The sequence below is a fragment of the Phyllostomus discolor genome, chromosome 10 (assembly GCF_004126475.2).
Source record: "Phyllostomus discolor isolate MPI-MPIP mPhyDis1 chromosome 10, mPhyDis1.pri.v3, whole genome shotgun sequence".
NCBI lineage: Eukaryota > Metazoa > Chordata > Mammalia > Chiroptera > Phyllostomidae > Phyllostomus > Phyllostomus discolor.
Window position 1 is genome coordinate 39,569,668 of NC_040912.2, and position 24,126 is coordinate 39,593,793.

At 35.7% G+C, this 24,126-nt stretch overlaps 1 protein-coding gene across 13 annotated transcripts in view; it reads left to right on the plus strand.

Moving 5' to 3' along the window:
• CACNA2D1 (calcium voltage-gated channel auxiliary subunit alpha2delta 1) overlaps positions 1–24,126 on the plus strand; it is a 453,733-nt gene that overhangs the window by 75,395 nt on the left and 354,212 nt on the right. For all 13 annotated transcript variants that reach the window (XR_004899638.1, XM_036010681.1, XM_028525346.2 and 10 more), the window contains exons 2-3: positions 6,371–6,452; positions 23,482–23,598. Coding sequence is in view for 12 of the 13 variants with exons in the window: in XM_036010681.1 (XP_035866574.1) it covers positions 6,371–6,452; positions 23,482–23,598 (199 nt within the window). In the remaining variant the exon portion in view is untranslated. The remainder of the gene's footprint in view (positions 1–6,370; positions 6,453–23,481; positions 23,599–24,126) is intronic.

Below are 24,126 nucleotides of genomic sequence, written 5' to 3' on the forward strand. Positions count from 1 at the left end.
AAGGTGGTAGTGGAAGAAATGGAATTGGGCAGTTCAAGTGCTGAGGTTTGGAAGGGATACACATGAAGAGAGGAGATGAAGGAGAAAGAGGAAATGGGCAAACGCACACGTTGACAGTTGTATTTGATCTCAGGAGAGTGTGAACCAAGGAGGCAAATGATAGTACAGAAGAGAGACCAGGTACAGGGTCACAGGAACTAAAGGAACACAGCGTTTCAAGAGTCAGTGGGAAAATGGCAGCAATAAAGGGGTACAAAAAGTTCTGTGGCATGCACACATTGACTACATACCCGGTGTCTGAAGACTTGCATCATTTTCTTCTACAAATATTTGTTCCTTTTCTCCTATGTGCCAGGCTCTAGTTCTATCTTCATAACATTGACACCTCTGTTACCACTTGGCACTTGAAACCAGGGAGTTACTCTATTTTTAGGAGTATAAGACACACGGGACCACAAGATGCACCTAGGTTTTAGAGGACGAAAATAGGAAAAAAAATTCTGAAGCAAAAAAATTGTGGTAAAATATTTAATAGCCTGTGACCCCACTCCACCCCCATCCCCCCACTCCACGCCATGTGAGCCAGGTAAGCTACATTCAGTCTATAAAGTGCACCCCCATTTTCCTCCCAAGTTTTGGGGGGGAAGTGCATCTTATAGTCATAAAAATATGGTATATTTCTAACAGAGTGTGTTCCTAACCTCACAAGTTTGAAAACCCTCCTGGAAACATTATATCTACTAGTTGAGTTCTATTGTAGCCATATAACCAGATATACATAGGTGCATTGTTTTTGAGCTGGTCAGGTATTGTAATACATGTCTATTCCTAAAGAAAGGGTTTTCAAATAGACTCATAAACTTCCTGAGAGCAATCCATTTGATTTTACAGTGATTTTAGAAAAAATATTTTCTTTAAAAATTATATATTGTTTCAAGACATCTAGAGAGGAACATGTGTATTTAGGAGATTTTCTTCATTTAGTCTTTCAGCATATCCTTTTACGAGATTGTTAGGCTAAAACTTCAAAAAATGATGAAAATTGAGAATGTCAATACAATGTTTTCCCATTTTCCTAGAAATATCATAGTAGGACATTTGGTTCCATTACAAAAGAGTTTATACAGTAAGTATTGTTTATGAATACGATGCTATAACATTTCAATGATTATTTTTGGTAGTCTTTGTTATTTAGAATGAGTAGAGATCTTGAAATTTTCAAGACCTTCCATTCTCTTTCCCTTGTCCTTGCCCACCTGCTGGCATCTGCACCATGTTCATCTGAATGCCCCTTTTCTCTCATCCTGCCCTCTTCAGCTTAGAACTGATGAAGAAATTCACACAACCGTGCTGATTAGTACCAAGGAAAACTGATGACCTCCAGCATAGGGCATGTCCTGAAATAACCACCAGCCACAAACCTCCAACTTACTTTCAGCTACCCTACCTTAATACTCACTACCTGTCTCTGAACAGGTGACAGTCTCTTTCATTACAAAGGAAATCAAGACCAGTGAGTAGAACTGTCTCAACTTTTGATCTGGCCATTCTGGTTATTTCCACACACATAAAATCTTTTACATTTTTTCTCCAATCTCATGGAAACTAACTTCTCTCAAGCCAAGGATTAAATTTTCCCTGTTTTGCTTATTTCTTTATTCATCCTCCCCCCCCCCCCCACTGTCCCTCATGTTCAGGGATGAGCAAGAAAAAGCCTAAGGAATGTAGTCTTTTGAAGGACCTCACTCTCTCAAAAATTATTTGAATCTATGATGTCTCCATCTCTACTTGCCTTTCCCTTTTACGCAGAAACATGCCTATACAAAAACAAAAAGGAGCAGTAAATCCTGTTGGTGATTCTTTTCTAAGTTTCATACTGTTTCTCTCAGTCTCACACATAAAATGGATGAATTTTTCTCACCTTATTTGATGACTCTGTAGTTCCTTTCTGTCTCTGTAAACATTTTCCTTTTCCTTCTCTGGCTTTGGTGATACCATTGCTCTTGGGTTTCCCTCTCTCTTGCCACTGCTCAGTTCCTCTATTATATTGTCACAGGTTATCTCGCAGAGTTCTAGCTATTGTGTATGTCCTTCCGCCCATGTATGCGCTCCTTTGGGAGGCATACATTGATATACTTATGTCCTTTATATACATTGTAACTACCAACTCTTTAAATTTGATGGAAACTTCTTTTCTGAGAGCTCCAAGCCTGTATATATTAAATCGCTTACTGGATATTGATATATGAACCTCTCAAAAACATCTCTAATTGAAACAACAAAAAAAACTTATCAGTGTTTATAAATTGTTCTTTCTCTGGTACTTTCTATATGAAAATTTCAGATTATTGTCTGACTGAGGAACTTCATTAATTATCTACAAGTTCGTTCTTTCATTTATCACCTATATCTAGTAGTGCACAGACTCCTGTTGTTCATACCTTGCAATTTTTGTCGACCTAGTTTCTTCTATCTGGCCCCTCCTCCTCTTCCCTCTCTTCTCACCACTACTGAGCTGGTTTGCATGCTCATTTCTTACTCTTATCTAGACTTTCACTTCTCTCTTTCTGTTCTCCATTTAAGATACCATCTACTTGGCTGTCAGAAATTATTTTATCATGTTTATATATGTGTAATTGCTGTTATAACTCTCCAACTTCACATTTTCCATTATCTTTTTATTATTTTGAGAGTACAGTCTAAATGCTTCAGAATGTTATTGAAGACTCTTGTTTGGGCCCATCTATCTGCCTGAATTTCTTCTTTGCCATTCCTGCCCTCATTCCATACAATTTGTTCATCCAACCTTTCAAACTGCTTGCAGTTTCTGAATATGCCATATTCCACATTTCAGAAATGTGGAATATGTGTTACTTCCTTCTCTCCTCAATTTTGTCAAATTCCACTTGTCTTTCAAATTTCATTTCTAGATAGTCTCCCTTACCTGTCTTCTTACATTTTCACCTAATCAAACTTAAGTGACTCTTGGCTGGTTCCCGATGGGATACAGGATATGCTACCTCAAATTATAACAGCTTGGCATGTTGAATATTTTAAGTTTAAGGACTCTGAGGCTTCACACATGCAAGAAAAACTTTGTGACCTTTCCTCTTGGGAGAGTTGCACCCCCCCATACCTGGAGGAAAGGAGCATCTTTATCTCCAAAGACAAGAGACAGAGAACAGAATCTGAATGAACAGGTTTTGTTAAGTTTCTCTTAGTTTGCTACACACAGCTGATACCCTTTGACCTGTCCTATTCATCTACAACCTTCCATTTGCTATCAAACCTAGCATAAGAACACCCAGGTTTAACCATTTCTTTGGGCTTTTATTTCCTTGTGAAGGCTCCTGTGGCATGCAAAACATATTAAATAAGTTATGTTTTTTACTTGTTCATCCCTCTTTTGTTACAAGATATTAGTCAGTTATTTAAGAGTATGAAAGAGAAAGTTACTTTTCTCCCCCTATTCACCACCATATATTCTTGTTATTTGCCTCTTTCCTTCCAAAACCCAGTTTTAATCCCAAAGAGACTGTAAGGCAAAAATAATTCATTTCTGCATTTCAGTTTTTAATATCTTCAGCAAATACTAATACTCTATGAATGGGTTAACAAAGAGAAAACCACAAATTATTCTTCCTTGAGTGCTATATTGTTTTCTTATTCATGAAAAGACTATATATCCTCTGTAACTGTCTCCAAAAATTTATAGTATATTCTGGGCACATTTAATTAAATAGCACTTAGTGATTATAAATATGTGCTTGACAATTTACCTAGAAAGGGAAAAACTGATAAAGGATTTGCACATATGAGTATTTTCCCTTGTGTAATTTTCTACTTTTATGATGATTGGGGTCTTCACTTATTTCCTTGTCAGTATGTTCTCATTCCTGGTTTGGAAGGCAGAGGAGAACCAGCTAGCATGTCATATCTATGAAAGACAGTCCTTGCTCCTACAAATTGTTCTTGATAGCTTGTCAGTGGGGCAGAGAAGACTGAAAGGGTCCTGAGTTGCTTTTCAGCCAAAATAGGTTCACCTCAGTGAACACTGGCAGTGACAGTACATTCAGGCGTCTGGTTAGAATTCAAGTTTTAGATCATTTTAGCATAAATCAGAACTCAGACATGAGTTAAGTTAATGTTTTTACATATACACTCCTTGTTTCTCAGTTCCCCAGCTAGAGGGGTGTATAAAATGTATAACACTTTTTACCCTTTGTCAATGCTGGGAAGTATATTTGAGAAGAGATGGCTCATTTTCCTTGGGTTTTAGGACTTGTTCAGTAACCTCCTAGAGAAATGAGGTAATCTGATCTGAATTAGAAAGTAGTGTCAGTGGTTTTTGCCTCTACCCATTTCCTACTGTAATTTACTGTTTTACATGTAAAATGGGAAACATTTATATTTGTCTAATAGTAATATTAATATTAGTATTTATACTATGTATCAAATATATGCACCAGTTCATAAGCAGCACAAAGTCTAATATTAGAATAACATGGTATGCATCATTCATTTTAATGAGTCTGAATTTCTCTTTGCTTTATAATCTCCCATTTATTTTTTGTTTCTTGATATTGACTTACCTTCTTTTTATCATATTCATACAGCATGGTTCAATAAATATTCTTCCTTATTTTCATTTGTGTGAAAGTATCACTAGCTTTTATGTATTTCCTTTATAACTAGTTCATTTCACATGTAAGTCAAGCCTCTGTGTTGTCCTTTAAGGCATTTCATCCTTTTTTGTGACTATCAGTTTTGGTTCTTCCACTTTAGGTTATCAGCTTATCATTATTTTATGTGTTATCCTATACCTCATTTAAATCCCTTTTCCATGTTATACGTCTTCCCACATTTAATTTTTTATTTTGTTACATTTAAATTTATCCTAAAAAATTGGCAGCCTTATAGTAAAATTGAAACTCATATCTATCTAAGGAAAGGAAGATCAATACAGTTAAATATATGTGATTAAAACACTTATGAAACACAAAATACACTTTCCTTTATAAAACAGCACTTTATAAAACATTTAGTATTAGTAAAATGTAAAGAAGTAGGATAAATAAGCAACAGATAGATTCATATATATGTGTGTATATATATATGCAGAGAGAATTTCAAATTCAAATATAATCTGTCATTCTTACCAGTGTGTTTGTTTTATTTGCATGAGCAGAAAAGAATGTACACATGGACAGCAGGGTGGGGACTGACTGTGGGAGCAGTGGGGTTGGGGGGTGGGCAGGGTAGGGGAGACCTACAGGGGATAGCTGTAATTGAACAATAAAAAAATAAAAGAATATACAATTTAGGTATTTTTACAACATGATGCTGGATAAATGAATATATATGAAGGGATTGCAAACTAAATTATATTGATCCAAAGGGGGAAATTGTGTGGTATTTGATGATGCCTCTAATACCAAGAAAAAGTAAGGTAGATCACTGACTTAGGATTTTCTAAAATGTCCCGGCATCCATTGCTCGTATTGTAAGATTTCCATTGCATTAATCCTTCAATCACAATTTCAATGCTCAAAACTATTCCTTTAAAACTTAAGCTTTGATCCAGTAATTCCAAGTCTAAGAATCTAGCTAAGGAAATGAAATACTTTTAAACTCTATGCACTAAGATATTTGTTGTAGTGTAATTTATAGTGGTTAAAAGCTGATGATATCCTAAATATCTTTTGTAAAACAGAAGGATGGTCAAGTATATTATGAGATCAAGAGATAATGGAATATTAAGTGGCCATTAAAATAAAATGTTTATAAGATACTTATAATGGCATGAGAGTATTTATCGTATGACCTCAGGAAAAGAAAAGATACATAAATTATACATAACTTGCTTTTAACCATGTGAAATAATTTTAAAAGACAAAATGGGAATACATTAAATGTTAAGAGTGGTTATCCCTGGGTATTGAAATTAGGAGACATTTAAAATATTTCTCATTTCTTTCATTTAAAAAACGTTCTACACTTAGCATGCCCTTAGTACTATATTCAGAAGAAGACTTATAAACTAAAGAATAAAGTTTAGTTTAGGATATTTACTAATTTTAAATGGGATTTTCATAAAATTTAATCAAACTTTACTCTCCTATTAGACAAGACATTCACATCATTTTTCTCTTTTTGATCTGGGAGTATTTCAGCATTTTAAGAGGGTTTACACTAATGTTTCATTGGCTTTATAATTTGTTAGTGGGAAGGGTAGATATAATGAGAGCTAGGAAGGAGAAAAATGATTTAAAGGAACTTTAATTAATTATTTGCACTAATATAAAATCGCTGTCTGTGGCCTTAATTTGCCAGAGAGATTATAGAATAATCTCTTCTCTAATTTCTGCAGTATCAAATCATGGGTGGATAAGATGCAAGAAGACCTTGTCACACTGGCGAAAACAGCAAGTGGAGTCAATCAGCTTGTTGATGTGAGTAGAACCCACATAAGCTTAATCTTTAATTTGAATGCAGTTCTAACCTCTAGGAAGCTGTATTTCCATATTATAAATAAGATATGTTTTTTTTGTGTGGATCTGCTAATAAAATTCTGAGAGAGATGCTTGGTATGGCTTGTCATTGTGAAGAGGACAATGCCAACAGTTAACAAAGCTTTCTCACCACAAACACTTTCCAGTTTACAAACAGCCCTCACTTCCACGAGTCCGTGTGATACTTACACTTCCCTAAAGTTCAAAGGGGATGTCAGGTTTCCATTTTTCAGACTGTATTTTATAATCTCTCACATGGTGGTAACTTAAGTACTGTGATGAATTCTTTTCAATACCCTCAGTAAGAACACTTCTTCACTCTTTGAGGGTAGATTTTACTTTAAAAAAGAATTGAAAAGTGTTTACAACTGTGTGTAGAGACTAGAGTGAGTCACTGAAAAAGAGTCATTGTAAACTATGATTTTTCTTACCATGTAATGGCTATGAAAGTCACTCAAATGAGTTTTGAAAATGATAACCTTATATAAATATTTATATGTAACCTTAACTAGGTTATTTTACTTGGGTAAGAACATCCACATTGTAGGTTTTGCTAGATGTATGAAGAATTAAATGTCAAGACTCTCTGTAGGGATGTATTGTAACAATTTGGAAGTACTTTTGTCTTGTGTTCTTAGTGAATGCCTTGTATTTCCCAAGAACTGTGGAGCAATGTAGAAAAGCAGTTTCACGTGTGACGTAATATTAGTTATTATATGGATATTTATGTGTGAATATTTCTCTAGAGGGGAAGTGGTGTGTATGGTTACCTTATGTTTTAATAGAAATGCATAAGAGAACCTTATGAATTAAGCAAACACTTGAAAAAATATTCCAGAAACTGTTTACAAAACAATTGTAGGTTTCAATCTAACAGTCTGTTGAACAAACTTAAATATCTGTGAGGTGAATATATTTGGGAATGAAAGGTGTTTATTGTGAATAGCGATGATCGAAAGTATTCTAGTCAACACGTAAGCTGCCCCAGTCACTGTGCAGGCTACCGAAGGTTGACAGAGACACAGTGCCTCTCCCCAGAGAACTGACACTCTGCTAATCAGTAATTTCTACTGTGTGGGTGCAAAGATGCCTGAAAGCCCCTGTGAGCTGGTGCTTGAGACCCGCAATGATTTATTGTGGTGAAATATGTAAGAATATGAAAGTGTGTAGGATAATAAGTGAACTTCTGTGAAGCCAATAGCATTTATGCAATGAGAAAAAAAGAAACAGGAATTGACAGGTTCTGGTTAGAAGCTGTATGACTCTTTTTATTGACAGATTGAGATTAAAAATAAACTGCTTTGGGAGTGTGCCTTCACTCCTCCAGTATTTCTTCAGCCTCAGAAACCACTTTCTTGGCTGACCTCATTTTTACTTTTGGTGTAAATATCTGAATTCTCTCTCACTGAATCTGTTCTTCACAGTGAACCCTTAAAAAAAAAAAGTCTCACCTGATTTCCACTATGCTTTATGAAGCATAGATTACTAAGAAGAGTGTAAAATTGTTAAATGAATAAATGGCTTTGTCTGAGTATGGATAACAAAATAGAATGGAGAGGATGAAAGAAAATCCCCAGAGTTTTTTTTTTTGTTTGGTTGTTTCTGAGACATGTACCTAATTACAGTGACAGAAAAAGGTACAAGGAAAGAAGTATATATACATGTATAACAAAGGACAGGTGAGAGATGGAACACAATTCATTATTGGAAAAATAATTTAAGCATTAGGGCACATGAAGTGTGTCATTTTATATAGATAGACGATCCATATGCCTCTCTGCTTTTGTCTAGAGAGAAGGTTCATGGTGGAAGCCTGTCAGTGGTGGCTTTATTTTTGGCTATGGAAATTTAAAGCAGAGACTGGCCAAAGGATGCCAGGGTTGGGGGTGAACTTGGAAATGAGATTGGGAAGCTTGGATACATGATGAGGACCAGAAGTTGAATAAATGGAAGAACTTAACAGGGTCCTAATTTGAAATTCAATATTGTGGAAGTGATGATTATTTATTGTAATTGTTTTTACTAGCATTGCAGGATAGAACTAGCATTTTACTTGAATGATCATAAGCAGCTGTAATGAAGCAACATAACTGAAATAAGACATCTTTGCAATTTAATAAAAACTGCTTTATGGCACTATAAGATACCAGCTCAAGGAAGGTTGATAGATATTATTATGTGAATTCAATACTTTAAATTTGCAAATGAGAAATTTGTAAAATTACCTGTCTAACTTCTTTTAAAGATTCAGTGTGAATAGGCTTAAATGGGATATTACTCTGATACATTTGAGTTTTTGTTTTTCTTTCCTTTTTAATTTTTATTTTTTCCATTACCGTTTAGTCCCTCTATATGCCTCTCCCCCCACAATCACTACACTGTTGTCCATGTCCATGAATCCTTTTTCCTCAATCCCTCCATTCCCTAACTTCCCCGCCACCACCTTAGCTGTCATCCTGCTCTCTGCAAGTCTGTCTCTATTTTCCTTGTTAGTTCAGTTTTTTCATAAGATTCCACATATGAGTGAAGTCATATGGTATTTGTCTTTGTCTGACTGGCTTATTTCTCTTAGCATAACGTCCTCCAGGTCCCAAAGGGTAAAACTTTCTTCTTTTTTTACAGCCCAGTAGTATTCCATTGTGCAAATGTCCCATAATTGTTTTATCCACTCATCTACTGATGGACACTTGGGCTGCTTTCAGATCTTGGTGATTGTAAATAATGCTGCAATGAACATAGGGATGCTTATGCTCTTTCAAATTAGTGTTTTGGGTTCCTTCCAATATTGTCTCAAAAGTGAGATCACTAGGTCAAAAGGCAGATCCATTTTTATTATTTTATTGTGGAAAGCAGGTATCTCCATACTGCTTTCCACAGTGGCTATACCAGTCTGCATTCCCACTAACAGTGAAAAGGGTTCCCCTTTCTCCACATCCTCACCAGCACTTGTTATTTGTTGGTTTACTGATGGCAGCCATTCTGACAGGTGTGAGATGATACCTCATTGTGGTTTTAATTTGCATTTCTCTGATTATTAGTGATGTTGAGCATCTTTTCATATACAGATGTTGGACATCTGTATATCCTCTTTGGAGAAGTGTGTATTCAGGTCCTTTTGCTCTTTTTTTAATTGGGTTTTTTGTTTTTTTGGTGTTGAGTTTTGTAAGTTTTTTATAAATTTTGGATATTAATCCCTTATCAGATATATTGGCATATGTTCTCCAATTCTGTGGCTTGTGTTTTTATTTTGTTGATGTTTTTCTGTGCTGTGCAAAAACTTTTTAGTTTGATGTATTCCCATAAGATATTCTTAGTGAATTATTCCATTATCTAATCATTAATTGGAAGGTAAAATGTCCATTAACTGCATATGCTCAGCTGCTAAGTAGATAAAATAATTCAGAGAAGAAAAAAATAAAATTGGGGGAAAGAGATAATAATGTATTATGATTTTGCTTAGTGAATTTAATACATTAGAACCTTTTTAAATACAACTGAAGGACTTAATTTGTTTTTCATTAGTTCAAGAACTGTACTAAACACTTTGTGTTCATTATCTTATTAATTCCCAGAACACCTTGTGAAGTGAACATCATCATCTTTAATATGCATGAAGCAATTGCAAGATTAAATTTTTGGTCTAAGCTACATAACTACTAAGTTGGATGTAATTCCAAAATTAAAAAAAAAAAACCTTGTTATGCTTTAGAACATAAATTAATATATTACCTTTTTATATTGCTACTTGTATTTTGAGAAGGTAAGCAGATCCCTGATTAGGCATGTGGTCAACATGGTTATGCTACTGCTCTTGTATTTATTTATATTTAATTTTTTATTGTATTTTTTTCTATTACCATTTAGTCCTTGTATGTACCTCTCTCCCCACAAACACCATACTGTTGTCCATGTCCATGAGTCCTTTTTCCTTTTTGCCCCATCCCACCACCACTGAACCTTCTATGCCCCTGCCTTAGCTGTCATCTTGCTTTCTATTTATGAGTCTGTCTCTGTTTTGCTTGTTAGTTCAGCTTGTTCATTAGATTTTACATATGGGTGAAATCACATTGTATTTGTCTTTCTCTGACAGGCTTATTCACTTAGCATAATGTGCTATGCTCTTTTAATATAAAATATAAATTTGACGAAGCCAAAATTCTGCTACCAATTATTCACTCATGAACACGTCACTTGAATTACTTTAGTGAAGAAAGTATAGAAGGAAATTGTAAAGTGAAAATTTACATGCAGAATGTAAAGTCTTCTATTACTGTTGGTATGCACAGAAACGCTTTTTGTGTGTGTGTATATCATTGAAAGGATTGCTGAAAATAGTACAGAAAATTATTTTTCTTGATTTTGTCTTCATGGTCTTTCACCTGAAGAAAATATACTTATTTTCTTCTAGTCCATAGCTTTGTGATCTGGCCAAGGTGTTTCAGCTCAATGAATTGTTAAGATTGATGACATAATCCATGTAAAATATTTATTGACCTGTAAACAAAACTCAAGAAAGGTAATTCAGTTGTTGTATTTTGTTGAGGGTATAATATTTATTAGTTGGGGTACAGGCTGAGCCGGTGTAACAAAGAGATAAGACCACCCTATACTGTGTTTTTTTCTCATGTTGCCGTCTAGTGGTGAGCAGCTTAGGATCAGCAGGTTGGCTCTCCTATCCACAGTATGTGGCTTCCATCCCTGGGTCCCAGCTGATTCCTTCAGCTGCCATTAATTTTCAGCCTGATATCCAGGGAAAGAGACCAGAGATGCAGATACCCAGTCACTTCAAGGGTAAGACATTTGACCCTAGTTGGGTTTGATCCCTGTTCAGGGCATGTATGGAAGGCAACCGATTGATGTTTCTCTCTCCCTCCCACTTGCTCTAAAATCAATAAATAGTCCTGACCGCTGTGGCTCATTTGGTTGAGTGTCATCCCGCAGAGTCAAAGGGTTGCAGGTTCGGTGCCCGGTAGGGGTGTATGCAAGAGGCAACTGATGGATGTTTCTCTCTCATTCTCTCTCACCTTGATATTTCTCTTTCTTTCTCCCTCTCTCCCATTGTCTCTAAAAATAAATACAACATTTAAAAAATAAAACAAAGTCAATAAACATATCCTCAGGTGAGGATTTAAAAAAGGGATAAGACATTGTGCTCACATTCCAAAGGTCAGAACTCATGGAGTCATTAGTGGCCATATACCAACTCTGTCACAGTGGAAGGGGATGCAACCAATAGTGGGTGACAACTGGCTGTCCCCCACTGAAATGAATTATTTGAATACTGTCCTTGTAAGAGTTATGTCTAAAAGTATATTAAAGATAAATTAACACAATATGGATACTGTATTTAAATATTTTAATCTGTATAAATTAAGAAAAATAGAAAAAGATCCCTGCATTTTTAAATAATCTGAATTATAGATTATTTTAAAAGACATTTTATTACTTTTAAACACACACTTCCCTTTAGTTACTATGCTGGCAAATGCACAGGCTAATCTTTTTATATTTATTAATGAATAGATAATATTTTTTAAAAATTAAAGTGGTCTTACTGTTCTTAAAAGCAAGTTTTAAGTTCTGGAAACACTGACCAACAACTATCTTTTTAATTTAATTTGTTGATAAATATTTCTTGATGAAGATCTACCTAATTTTGTTCAATATCCAAATTATCAGATATTCTAAATCAGTAGGTTCTATAGTAATAAGAATCTGCTTCATGAAAAAATAACAAGTTGCATTAAACAAGTTGCATTAAAGTTGCATAACAAGTTGCATTAAAGCAAACTCCACAAACATGTCAGAAACCCACAGTTATGCATGTGCTTCACCCTGGCCTGAGGACAACCCGCGATGATGTAAGCAAATTATCACCTTCGGAGAGAATTGTTGCCTCCTTTGTGCACCATTTCCTTTACACTTTCCCCTTTCTCTTTAGAAATCCAAAATTTTTCTCATAACTTCCTCTTTATTAAAAAAGAGGTAATGGATGGTGTTATTTACACTTGATTACATCTTCAGTAACTTATCTCTAATCGGAACATATTTAGTATTTGAAACAGGTGTGAAGGCTCTATTTTAAAAGAATTATAGAGTGTCCTCTCATTTCAAATAGATCTCTCTCTCTCTCAGGAGGGGACAGGTGGGTCAAGGGGACAGCAGAATCTGGACTAAAGTGAGGCAAATGATGTGCTGTGGCTGCAGCATTTTAGGAGGCTGCTGTCTCTGAGGGTCAGAGTAAGAGTAGCTCCTGAAATTTTGTGCCCTAGGAAATTTTATACTTCACTTGCCTCACCCTAGTCCTAGCCCTGGGGCCCAGGGTGTTTAGAGCCGTATCTTCTGCTGTCCATGGCTGGAGGCATAGACATTTGCAGCCTCTGGCCATCACACTAATCCCAGGCCTCTCACTACATTTTCTTCCTTGCTCCTTTCCTCTCCTAGGTATAATGTTGGGTCTTTGCTATAGCTTTTCTGGAATCTTTCTCAGCCTCCCAGGATCTTGTAAGGAACAGTGGATATTTCTGAAGTGTTCACAGTACATATATACATTTTGAAATATTCATTTGCATCTCATACTATGTGACCTTGCTCCATACTTCCCTTCTCCTCAATTCCCTTCACTCCAGTTATCTTCTGATAATGAAGGACATCAAGGGAATCCAGATTTTTTGATAACAGAGATTATTGTATCTCTCTAGTTAGCTAAGACAATTGAAATGAGGCCTGTCTCCTGGTTGTTATAAAGCTTCCTTCTGAATGGAAATTCTGTCTGGATTTCTCCTGTTAGTCCAGAGCATGCAAACATTTTCAAAAGTTTGTGGAGTAACTTTTCTTTTAAGCTGGAAGTTTATTTTCAAAAGTAAAATCAGTTTGCTAAGACATCATGATAGCACTCCTTGGCTGTGAATCACCATTGTGATTTCATAAGTTTAAAGTTATTAAAATTGATACCTTCATATTTCAATATTCTCTCAAAAGTGTACATATGAAATGTGTCTAAATATTGAGCATTCAGTTCTCTTAATTAAGTTGGTATTTACACAAGGGTTTGGAGTGAGGAATTTCATTAGTTATTCCTGGGGTGCACTTTTTCTTTGACACACTGGTTGCATCATCTTATGTAAATAGAATGTTCATTTTCTAGGTGGTAGGGAGTTTAATATATTAATTTATTTGCAAAAAAAGGTACGCTAAAGCAGAACATAATTAATCATTAGTGATTCTGACTAGGGAATTAACAAGATGCAGAGGCAACAATAATGGTGGGAATCTTTTTTTCTCCTTTCGGTAATGCTGCTAAGTAGCTGGATGATACTGGATTTCCCTTTACCTCTTGTCAATGAGGCAGATAGTAACACTCTCCCTTCTTCACAGAAATGGTGTAGAGGTAAAACAGAATATAAAATGCAATGTGATAGCAATAACAGATGCTATGAACATGTCGATGCTTATTTCTCTTTAGAATATAGGTTTATATGTCTATTACTTTAAAGTAATATAATTATTCTTAAAACTAATACTCATATTAAGTACTTTATAAAAGTTATAATTACTTTTCAAATATATATTATTTATTTCACATTTTATATTTTTCAGAGTTGCCTTACATCCTTCAATGATGAAATATAACTAGTTACCATAATAATATAGGCAAATTGAGGTTATCATTATTTAATGGAAGGTACAATTTTTCCCCCTAAATAGAGAGAAATCTGTTTTGACTGCACAATGTATTATCAGTAGAGACAGTATGGACTTCCTTAACTCATTCACTAGAAATTGTAAAGAAGCCATATATTTTTTGTTTGTTTTTTAAAAGTGATTAATTACATTTTTTTCAAAGACAATAAATAAAATGAACTCTAATGGGGTTTCTGATCTTATGATGGCTTTGAATGTTTTATTAACATGTTTTTAAGTGAAGTACTGTTGGTTCACAAACATTAATAGTGAAAGACTATTAAAATGTTTTCTTTTTTACTTTACCAATCTGTTCCATTATCAATCGATAAGTCTTAAGTTATGCTAGTATTTGAGGGATAAATTATTGTTCATTGTTTCTCCAAGTAGCAATCTATGGACTTGGTAATACTAATTACAGTGAGAGTGATAGAGAGTGGCTGCGTTCTCTTCTTGTCTGTGAGCTTCACAAAGGACACGGAAGCTAAAAACTCATGGAAGTGATACAGCCAAGTGTTAGCTTCTTCTTTACAATGAAGATGAATGGCATAAAAGACCATTATTTGTTACTACACACTCTCAATATGCCACATATAATTTTTATGCTTTTTTCCCTGAAGACATCTTTAATGCCTTTATATAGAAGGCAGTGGTTCTCAGCCTGGGGCAGTTTTGTACCCCAAGAGGCATTTGTCAATGCTTGGAAACATGGTCACAGCTGGGGGTGGGGGAGATGAGTGCTGCTGGTGTTTAGTGTGTGTGTGGAGGCCAAATGTGCTGCTAAACAGCCTGCAATGCACAGGATATCGCCCCACAACAAACACTGATCTCAGCAAAACATCAGTATCAGTGAGGTTGAAAATGACAAGAATTTGAGGCAAGAAGACATGTATGAAACTCCTTAAATTAATAGAAATTTGTAAAATAACACATCAGTATTGGTAGGTAGCATTTTTTTCTTTAGAAAAATCACTTGCTACTAAATGGTTAAAGGCAAGTTAAACTGCTGCATTTAAAATTTCTTTTGTTGGCTGTGAAGTGAATTTAGGTCATTTGGGGTTAGGAACTTTAAACAAGCATCTCCTTCAGCATATAGGTAATTATTTTTTAATTTAGTTTTAGCAGCATCAAGTATGATCGCTTCTACTTTTAATGAATTACACGTGAATTTTCTGGTTAAAATACATACACAATTCACATATAGTTCTGGATATGTAGAAGTTAAGAGGCTAGGTTATTAATTTATCTGTGGAGTTAAAAAATACCAAACACCTGGCTGGCGTAGCTCAGGTGTTTGGTATTGAGCTCAGGCTGGGAACTAAAGTGTCCCAGGTTCGATTCCCAGCCAGGATACATTCCTGGGTTGCAGGCCAGAACCCCCAGCAACCGCACATTGATGTTTCTCTCTCTCTCTCTCTCTATCTCCCTCCCTTCCCTCTCTAAAAATAAATAAAATCTTAAAAAAAAAGAGAGTGAGGCCTTCCCGAACCAACATTACCTAAAATTCCAATACCATCCTGTCCTCCCTCTTTAAAAAAAAAAATACCAAACAGGTAGATAGCTTCTTATACATATCTTAATAGTTTCATTGTTTTTATTCTAAGTGTTCTTAAACATAAACTTAAAAAGTATCTTATATTTGAAATGTTTCCAAACTTAAAACCATTTCTTATTGTGAATCTTTTTCATGTTCACCTTTTTCATTGTTATAGTTTCTCTATTCCAAGAATGACCCCTAATATTTCACTTACATTTGTAGTTAAATACAGTCACCATATGTGTAGGATGGGGAAAGTGAGCAAGTTTTCACTTGTTCTGTTCCTCCTTACACCTTTAACATGTTTCTCAAAAGTGTCATCATCAAATTCCTGTTAGCAGAATGCCAGTTTGAGGTAGTTATTGGAAAGCATGCACTATAAATTTGAGAACATGACCAAGCATTTGTGTGTATGTATGTCTATGTATGTATTATGTATAAAATTGTGCACGTGTGTGTATTTGGATGTTGCTTAAAATAAACAAGCCTGTGTTATATTTGAATTCCTCTCATGTACTAATTGCTGAAATAGGCACTAGAAGTTCTGAGCTAGCTATTTTCAGGCTAAAATACTTTGGAGTTGACTATATAATAAGGTAAAAACCAACACTGAATTCTATAGCTCTTCATAAGTGTCCCAATTATCTTTTCAGTTTTTTTCCAATAATTTCTTGTTTTACATAAATTCTACTTTTCTCCCACCTTTATTTATTTACTTTTTTATGTTTACTCCAGAGTATGGCTGCAATCCATTGTTTTGACTAGCATAACCCATGTGATTTTACTGTCCTCTGAATTCTGAGGGCACAGCTTTCTGTACTTCTTCATTGGAACACTAATATTCTTATTAGTGTTAACCTTTTTCTTTCTATTGGTCATTACCCTGTTTGCTGTATTTAATCTAATTATCCTTTACGTGTTGTATTTATATTCAATTATGTAACTGCATAACACCTTACATAGTCTTGTTGGTTTTGGTTTAAAATAAATATTGATTTTAAAATACAAGGAGGCACTTGTTATAAGTCAGCATTCCAATTCTTAGTAAAGCCTGGTGCAGTAACCTGTCTCAGTGGCCATTTGCTAATTGACGCCATCAATATCATTGAATGCCTGCTACGTGCGTGCACTGTATTATGTGCTGGGCTGAACCAGTGGTCAAAACAGGTGAAAATCTCCATGTTCTTGAAACTTTCTTCTCATGCTGTGATCTCTCTGGTTTTCTCTGGCATTGTCACATCTTCCTTGTCTACTTGTAAAGTCCCTTGCAATTACACTGGACTCACCAGGACAATCCAGGATAATATCCTTGTTTTAAGTTCAGCTGATTACAAAACTTAATTTCATCTGCAAACTTAATTCCCCTTTGCCATGCAACAACATATTCACAGATTCTGCGTTTTAGAATGTGGACATCTTTGGGAGACCATCATTGTGCCTACCATAGCCATCACTTCCATCACTCAGTGTCTGAATACTGTTTTCTTCCCGTTAGTCTTTCCACTCCTGCTTCTACTTCTGTCCTTGATACATCCAACTGTCATTGTATGGTCAGATAATCTGATTGGCTCAGTGTACTATTACTTATATCGATCTTTGGTTCTTGGCTCCTTACAGGTGAATGATTAAGAAGTTAGCTGTTCGAAAGTCTGATATGTTGTAATAGAATTGAGCAAGTGGCAAGGCCAAGGCCATACATTAAAATAATGCTAACCATTTATAATGAAACTCCTAGGTCTCCTCTTTCATCAGAAACTGTCAAAGAGGAAACTTTCCTCATCAAAGTTACTGTGGGCATTGCAGAGATCTTGAATGCTTGTGCAGGACAATTTTCATGGGAGGGAAGTAATTGTGCAAGTGTTGAGGGAAGAAGTTGTCAAAACTTACATATAAGTCAAAACTTGACTGTGTTTCTTTTTAGGGTACTTAACTTACTCATGAGCTGCCATTCTCTTTCCCAAAAGAAGAAAAATATTAGTCTCACCATTTCAAGGTTATCTTTTCTTAGTTTAAAAGATTTTGTGATCAATTATGTATTTTTAAAAGATTTTACTTATTTATTTTTATAGAGAGGAGAATGGAAGGAGAAAAAGAGGGAGAGAAAAATCAATGTGTGGTTGCTTCCCCCATCCCCCCTATGGGGACCTGGCCTACAACCCAGGCATGTGTCCTCACAGGGAATCGAACGAGCAATGCTTTGGTTGGCAGGCCTGAGCTCAATCTACTGAGCCACACCAGCCAGGGAATCAGTTACATATTTAATAAATTTAAATTTCTGACTCCCTTTCAGTATTCTCTAATGTTCTTGACTTTGCGTCTTATCATCTGGGTACAAGTGGAAACTTGTATGACAGAATGTCTAGTGTGTTTGCTCTTTTCTGTTCACTTGACATGGATATTGAGTGTGATTCCTACAAGAACTCGGTCAATCTCCTCATTTTGCTAAGGAGCTCTCACTCAGCTCTGGGTGGTTTTCATCATCACCCTCCAGCCAGACCTCTGCTTCCCATTGTCAGTCTCCCATTCTCTGAATCTGGATCCTGTGTTTGTACACTGAGGTCAGTCTCCCAGCAGATACTGGCCTGTTATTCTCTGCTACTTTACCTGCTCATTCCATGAGGCTTTTCTATTTCCCTACATCCTGCTGGGACCAAGGGAAGTTCCAAGCAGAATGATATTGCAGACTCACTTTGCCTAACCATGCCTCATTACCATTTCACTTTTTGTGGGTCTGGACAGTGGTTTGGTTCTTTAATGATGTGAAATGGGAGTGAAACTCTCTCTACTCTGATATTCTAAAGCCTGAATCCCAGTGTTCACGCTAGTACAATGGCTGATTGAATTTTTTTTTTAGGTTTCTTAAAGTGACTGGTATAGAGAAGCTGTCTGAAAACTATTGTTCATATAATTTGCTATGTCATTCAAAATTAGAAGCATATCTAGCTTTCAGTGAGCATCTCAGGAGTATCTGAATTGTGGCATAATACTAAGTATAATGATTTCTGAAACATTTTTAGGTATATTTATTAATCAATTATTTCAATGAGTGGTGTCACCTTTTAGGTATTACATTTTTAAAATTATGTTTTATTGATTATGCTATTATAGTTGTCCCAAATTTTCCTCCTTTGCCCCCTTCCATCCAGCACCTCTCTCTCCCTCAGGGAATCCCCACACCATTGTCCATGTCCATGGGTCATGTGTTTAAGTTCTTTGGCTACTCCACTTCCTATACTGTACTTTACATCCTCATGGCTATTCTATAACTACATATATGTGCTTCTTAATCCCCTCACCTCTTTACCCATTAGTCTACACCAGCCTCCCATCTGGCAGACATCAAAATACTCTCCATATCTATGATTTGGTCTCTGTTCTTGTTTGCTTAGTTTGTTTTTTAGATTCAGTCAGTGACAGGTATTAATTGCCATTTTATTGTTCACAGTTTTGATCTTTTTCTTAAATAAATCCCTTTAACATTTCATATAATAATGGTTTGGTGTTGATGAATAATGGTCTTGTAGTTTTTTCTTGTCTGGGAAACTCTTTATCTGCCTTTTGATTCTATCCTTATATCGTTGCTGGGTAGAGCAATCTTGGCTGTAGTTCCTTGCTTTTTCTGATTTTGAATATTTCTTGCCAATCCCTCCTAGCCTATAAAGTTTCTTTTGAAAAATCAGCTAACAGTCTTATGGGAACTCCCCGGTAGGTATCTAACTGCTTTTCTCTTGTTGCTTTTAAGATTCTCTCTTTATCTTTAAGCTTTGACACTTTAATTATAATGTGTCTTGGCGTGGGCCTGTTTGTATCCATCTTGTTTGAGACTCTCTGGGATTTCTGGACCCACATGTCTGTTTCCTTCACTAAATTAGGGAAGATTTCTTTCATTCTTTTTTTCAAGTAGACTTCTAATTTCTTGCTCTTTCTCTCCTCCTTCTGGAACCCCGAGGATACAAATGTTGGAATGCTTGAAGTTGTCCCAGAGGCTACTTATTCTGTCTTCATTTTTTTAAATTCTTTTTTCTTGTTGTTGTTCTGATTTGTTGTTTTTTGCTTCCTTATGTTCCAAATCTTTGATTTGATTCTCAGCTTCATCCACTCTCCTGTTGTTTCCCTGTAAGTTTTTCTTTATTTCATTTAGGGTATCTTTCATTTATGTCTGGATCATTTTGATGCTGTTGAGGTCCTCACTAAGTTCCTTGAGCATTCTTATGACGAGTGTTTTGAACTCTGCATGTGATAGATTGCTTATCTCCATTTCATTTAGTAATTTTTTTGGAGCTTTGATCTGTTCTTTCATTTGGGCCATGTTTCTTTGCTCATTTTGGTAGCATTCCTGTGTTTGTTTCTATGTATTAGGAGGAGCTGTTATGACTCCCTGTCTTGGTACCATGGCCTAATATAGTAGGCATCCTTGGGTTCAGTGGCACAGCCTTTCCTATCTCCCAGTCTGCATAATCAAGGTGTGCCCTTTGTGTGGGCTTAGTACACCCTCCTCTTGTAGTTGAGTCTTGATTGCTTTGGTCAGGTCAGTTGAAGGAATTTACCCAGGCTAGTCAGCTGCAAGGACTGGCTATGACCACTGACCACCAATCTGTGACCTCTGTGAAGGATCAGCTGTGTGGGGGCAGGGTGGTGGTGCGCCAGCATGGCCTGTAGCTGTCTACTGGGTGGGCAGGCCCTGGGGTTCCCGGGCTGGTGCAGGCCAAGGTCATCCCCCACTTGTGTTCTACCTCAGGCCAACCTGCATGCACTATAAAGCAATCTGAGATGGCTGCTACTTGTACTAGGCTTGCAGATTTCCAAGCAAAGTCAAGCTTAAATATTAACATTTGAGGTTATCTTAAATGTATTATTCTGGAGATTATCTTGAAACTATGGACTTAATTAGAGCAAAGAGACTTAGAAAGAAGTTTCCATTGAAAAAGCTAGGGGAACCATATTCTCTGTTGTCATCACCACAGATCTTTGTCTGTTAATGTAACAGTGAAAGTACATTAAAACCAGTTAATTAAGACTGTAAGAAAGAAAGAATGTACAAGCGACAAATATTCTTTTGTCATAACTTACATCAAGGATGTCAGGGAGAGGTCGTAAACTACAGTAAATTTAAAGCATATTTGTGTATCAGTCAGGAGGAAAAAACATCCTGTCTTGGAGTCTCTTTATGTGCCGCATTCTTTCTAGCAGAAGAAGTGGGAGCCAGTGTCATGTAGTATGTGAGATGTTGACATGTGATTTAAATGAAGTTCTGTTTGGTGCCGAAAACTCATATTATTTCCACCATGATGCTGTTCTTTCAGAAAGGACACTGGATAAAAGGATGAAGCAGGTATTTTTTTAAGGAAAAAAAGTACTAGAAAGAGGAAAAGAAAAGATACTTAAGATTCTTTAAAATAGTCATATGTTAACATATGAAATGTAGAAATGTGGTTTATTTTAGTGGTAGAAAACTATAAATTTATGTACATTATGAAATAATGTTAAAAATCCATGTGACACTTTCTACTTTGAGAAGTGTTTATAAAACATATACCAATAGACTTTTTTGAGAGCCTTCTCAAACTTCATGAAGCAAAGAATACTGTATTCTTTAAAACCAGAAGCAAGACTTATTTCTATTGGTGGGGCAGTTATATGCTTTAAATTCATTTTTATTACCAAGAAAATATTTCAGATGTTTTATATGCAAAAAGTACAGCAGGATATTTACATTGGGGACTGAGACTTAAGCTTTCTTAACTTCACTTATTTAAAGTTAATTTGCAAGCTAGATCTTGGTTTTTATTTTCTAAGCATTTAAAAATGTGCCTAGAAACAGAATTTGAGAGAATAATTTACATATGGTAATTTTGAAAGAAAACTTGAACTAAGTGTTTTTCTTCTGATTTATAATTTAGTCATTCTTCAAAGTACCTATGTTTCTGGCATATGTAGGTAGTGACTTAATAAACGACATTACTTATGGTACATAATGCAAAGTACAGACTACACATCCTGAGCTAATCTTCACCAACTCTGAATTATATTTTAGTCCCTTTACCACAGGAAGGAGGTCTGAGGAGGGTAGATTTCATACAGAAAGAAACAAGATATTAATGCACAGCTGCCTTTCACACCAATTAGCTGTATGAGTTTTACTGCAAAGAACTAAATATCCTGGATCAATTAAAGTAATGTTGAGGTTTATCTTTTTGTACCCTGATCAATGAATCTATTGAGGAGGTCATGTTTCTGCATGTCATCTTAGGCTGAAATGAAAGAGCGAGCCTTGAGTTGGATGGATTTCATCATGGGTAACCTGGGTCTTTACATTAGAGCTCGATAATCTGCCCTGCAGAAGAAAGCACAAGCAATCCTGTAGGATGCAGGAACCCTGGATGAAACTAAATGTGGGGATTGTATATGAATTACTGTTGTTTGAATAGTTGGAATGAAAACCTACAGGATCAAAATTCAGTTGTGTATGAGGAAAAACCTCATATCCCGAATATATCAAACAATTTTAGGAATAAAAGTTTGATTTAAATCTTTTAAAACCATTTTTTGTCACTTATAAAAATTGACTTTATGTAAAACTAACATAATTTGTTAGAAATAAATGTTAGCATATGTATCTGTGTCTATTTGTAACAGTGTTCACCAGCAGCATCCATGCTCAGCTGGGACCAGGCTGTAGAACCTGTTGGTAGTAACAGAATGCTGGAGCTGTACCAAAAAAAAACAGGGTTGAACTGGTTCCTGCATGTGCCTGAATTCTCTTTTCATAAAATGTAAAAAAAACTGCCAGGCCCTGGCTTTCAAAGATGGTTTAGTCATGCATGTGTAGCCCATCTGTTGGATGCATAAGGGATTTCCTTCTCGGCTGAGCCCTCCAGCCACAAACATGGTTGCTGGTTCTCCCCTCCCCCGCTTGCTTTAATTTCTTCCTTTCCCTCCAGGAGTGTACAGGCTTCGCAGACCAAGTACATCTGATGCCGCACTAGGGAAATACTCCCATTGACATCAATGTGAGCCCAGAAATGCTGTCGAGGTGTTCTTTGGCTATCTAGCTTACTTTCAGTATAGTTTGATTCAGCCATGTAAAAACAAAACATTCAGTTTGATAATAAAAATATTTACACAGTTACAGTTTTAACTAAGCTTTAATGTAGACCTTGATGACCTTCAACTACTTCTCTATGAAATGAAGCTCCCCGTGTCACCTGGATGAACCTTAGCAGTGGCTTCATATTCATTTATTCGCTCTGTCTCTTCCTTTCATTTAGTAAGGTTTAGCAGCAAGCACTTTAGCCTCAGTGGTTACAGCAGGAAAAACAATGGGAAGACTCTTTCAAGATATCCTATGTGCCTCCGTCTTACTTTTGTGCACTGCACACATCCTTTAGGTTTGACCTTGTATTCTTGAGTTCTCTAGTTTTCTAGAATGGCTTGCCTTTAAAAAAAATGCTGATGGCAGTTAATGCCCGGTTTTGAGGATGAATATACAATTTCAAGTCACAAAATTGCATATACAAACCATATTTGTACAAGATGTCTTATTGTTGACATACTATTTTGTTGAGCTTGTGGTCTCATAGCAGACTCATATTTATATCTTTATTTTTGACACACCGAAACTCTGAAAAGATCAAGGTATAGTGGGTTTTTCTAATCAATTATTGATGATTTTGGAATACATTCTAATGTGAACTTATGAACCAAATAAGCAATTTTTGTTCTTAATAATTTTCTTTTGCTTTCACACAGATTTATGATAAATACAAAGACTTGTATACTGTGGAACCAAATAACGCGCGCCAGCTGGTAGAAATTGCAGCCAGGGATATTGAAAAACTTCTAAGCAACAGATCTAAAGCCTTGGTGGTGAGTTTAAATCGGTCTGCTCATTTTATTATCTTCTGTTACTTTCTGTTACTTCTGTTTCATGCTTTATCTGGAGGTTTCATTTAGTATGCTTTCTTTACCATGGAAACTGTTCATCTAATATGTTCAAGAAAGGTGAGATACCATAGCTTCATTGTAATTTAACAGTAATCAGCTTATTAGTTTATTTTTTGTTTTAGGTGATTTTAATATACAGGAACAGTGTATTTAATTGGTATATGCATCCATTTATATATATGTTAAGTCATGATGCATAATAATAATGTTTAAACTTATCAACCAACATAAACCCACAGATATTGCCAATACCCTTACAGCTGCCTTAGTACTACTCTCCTGTCCCTCACCCTGCCTCCCTGCCAGAGGTAGCCAATACTCTAGATATTTCATTACTTATTTTCTTGCTTTTTAAAAACAGCTGTACCTCAGATAAATGTTTTGCTAAACAACATATTTGCTAGTTTGCTTGTTTTACATGTTTATTAAAATTACTACATATGTATAACT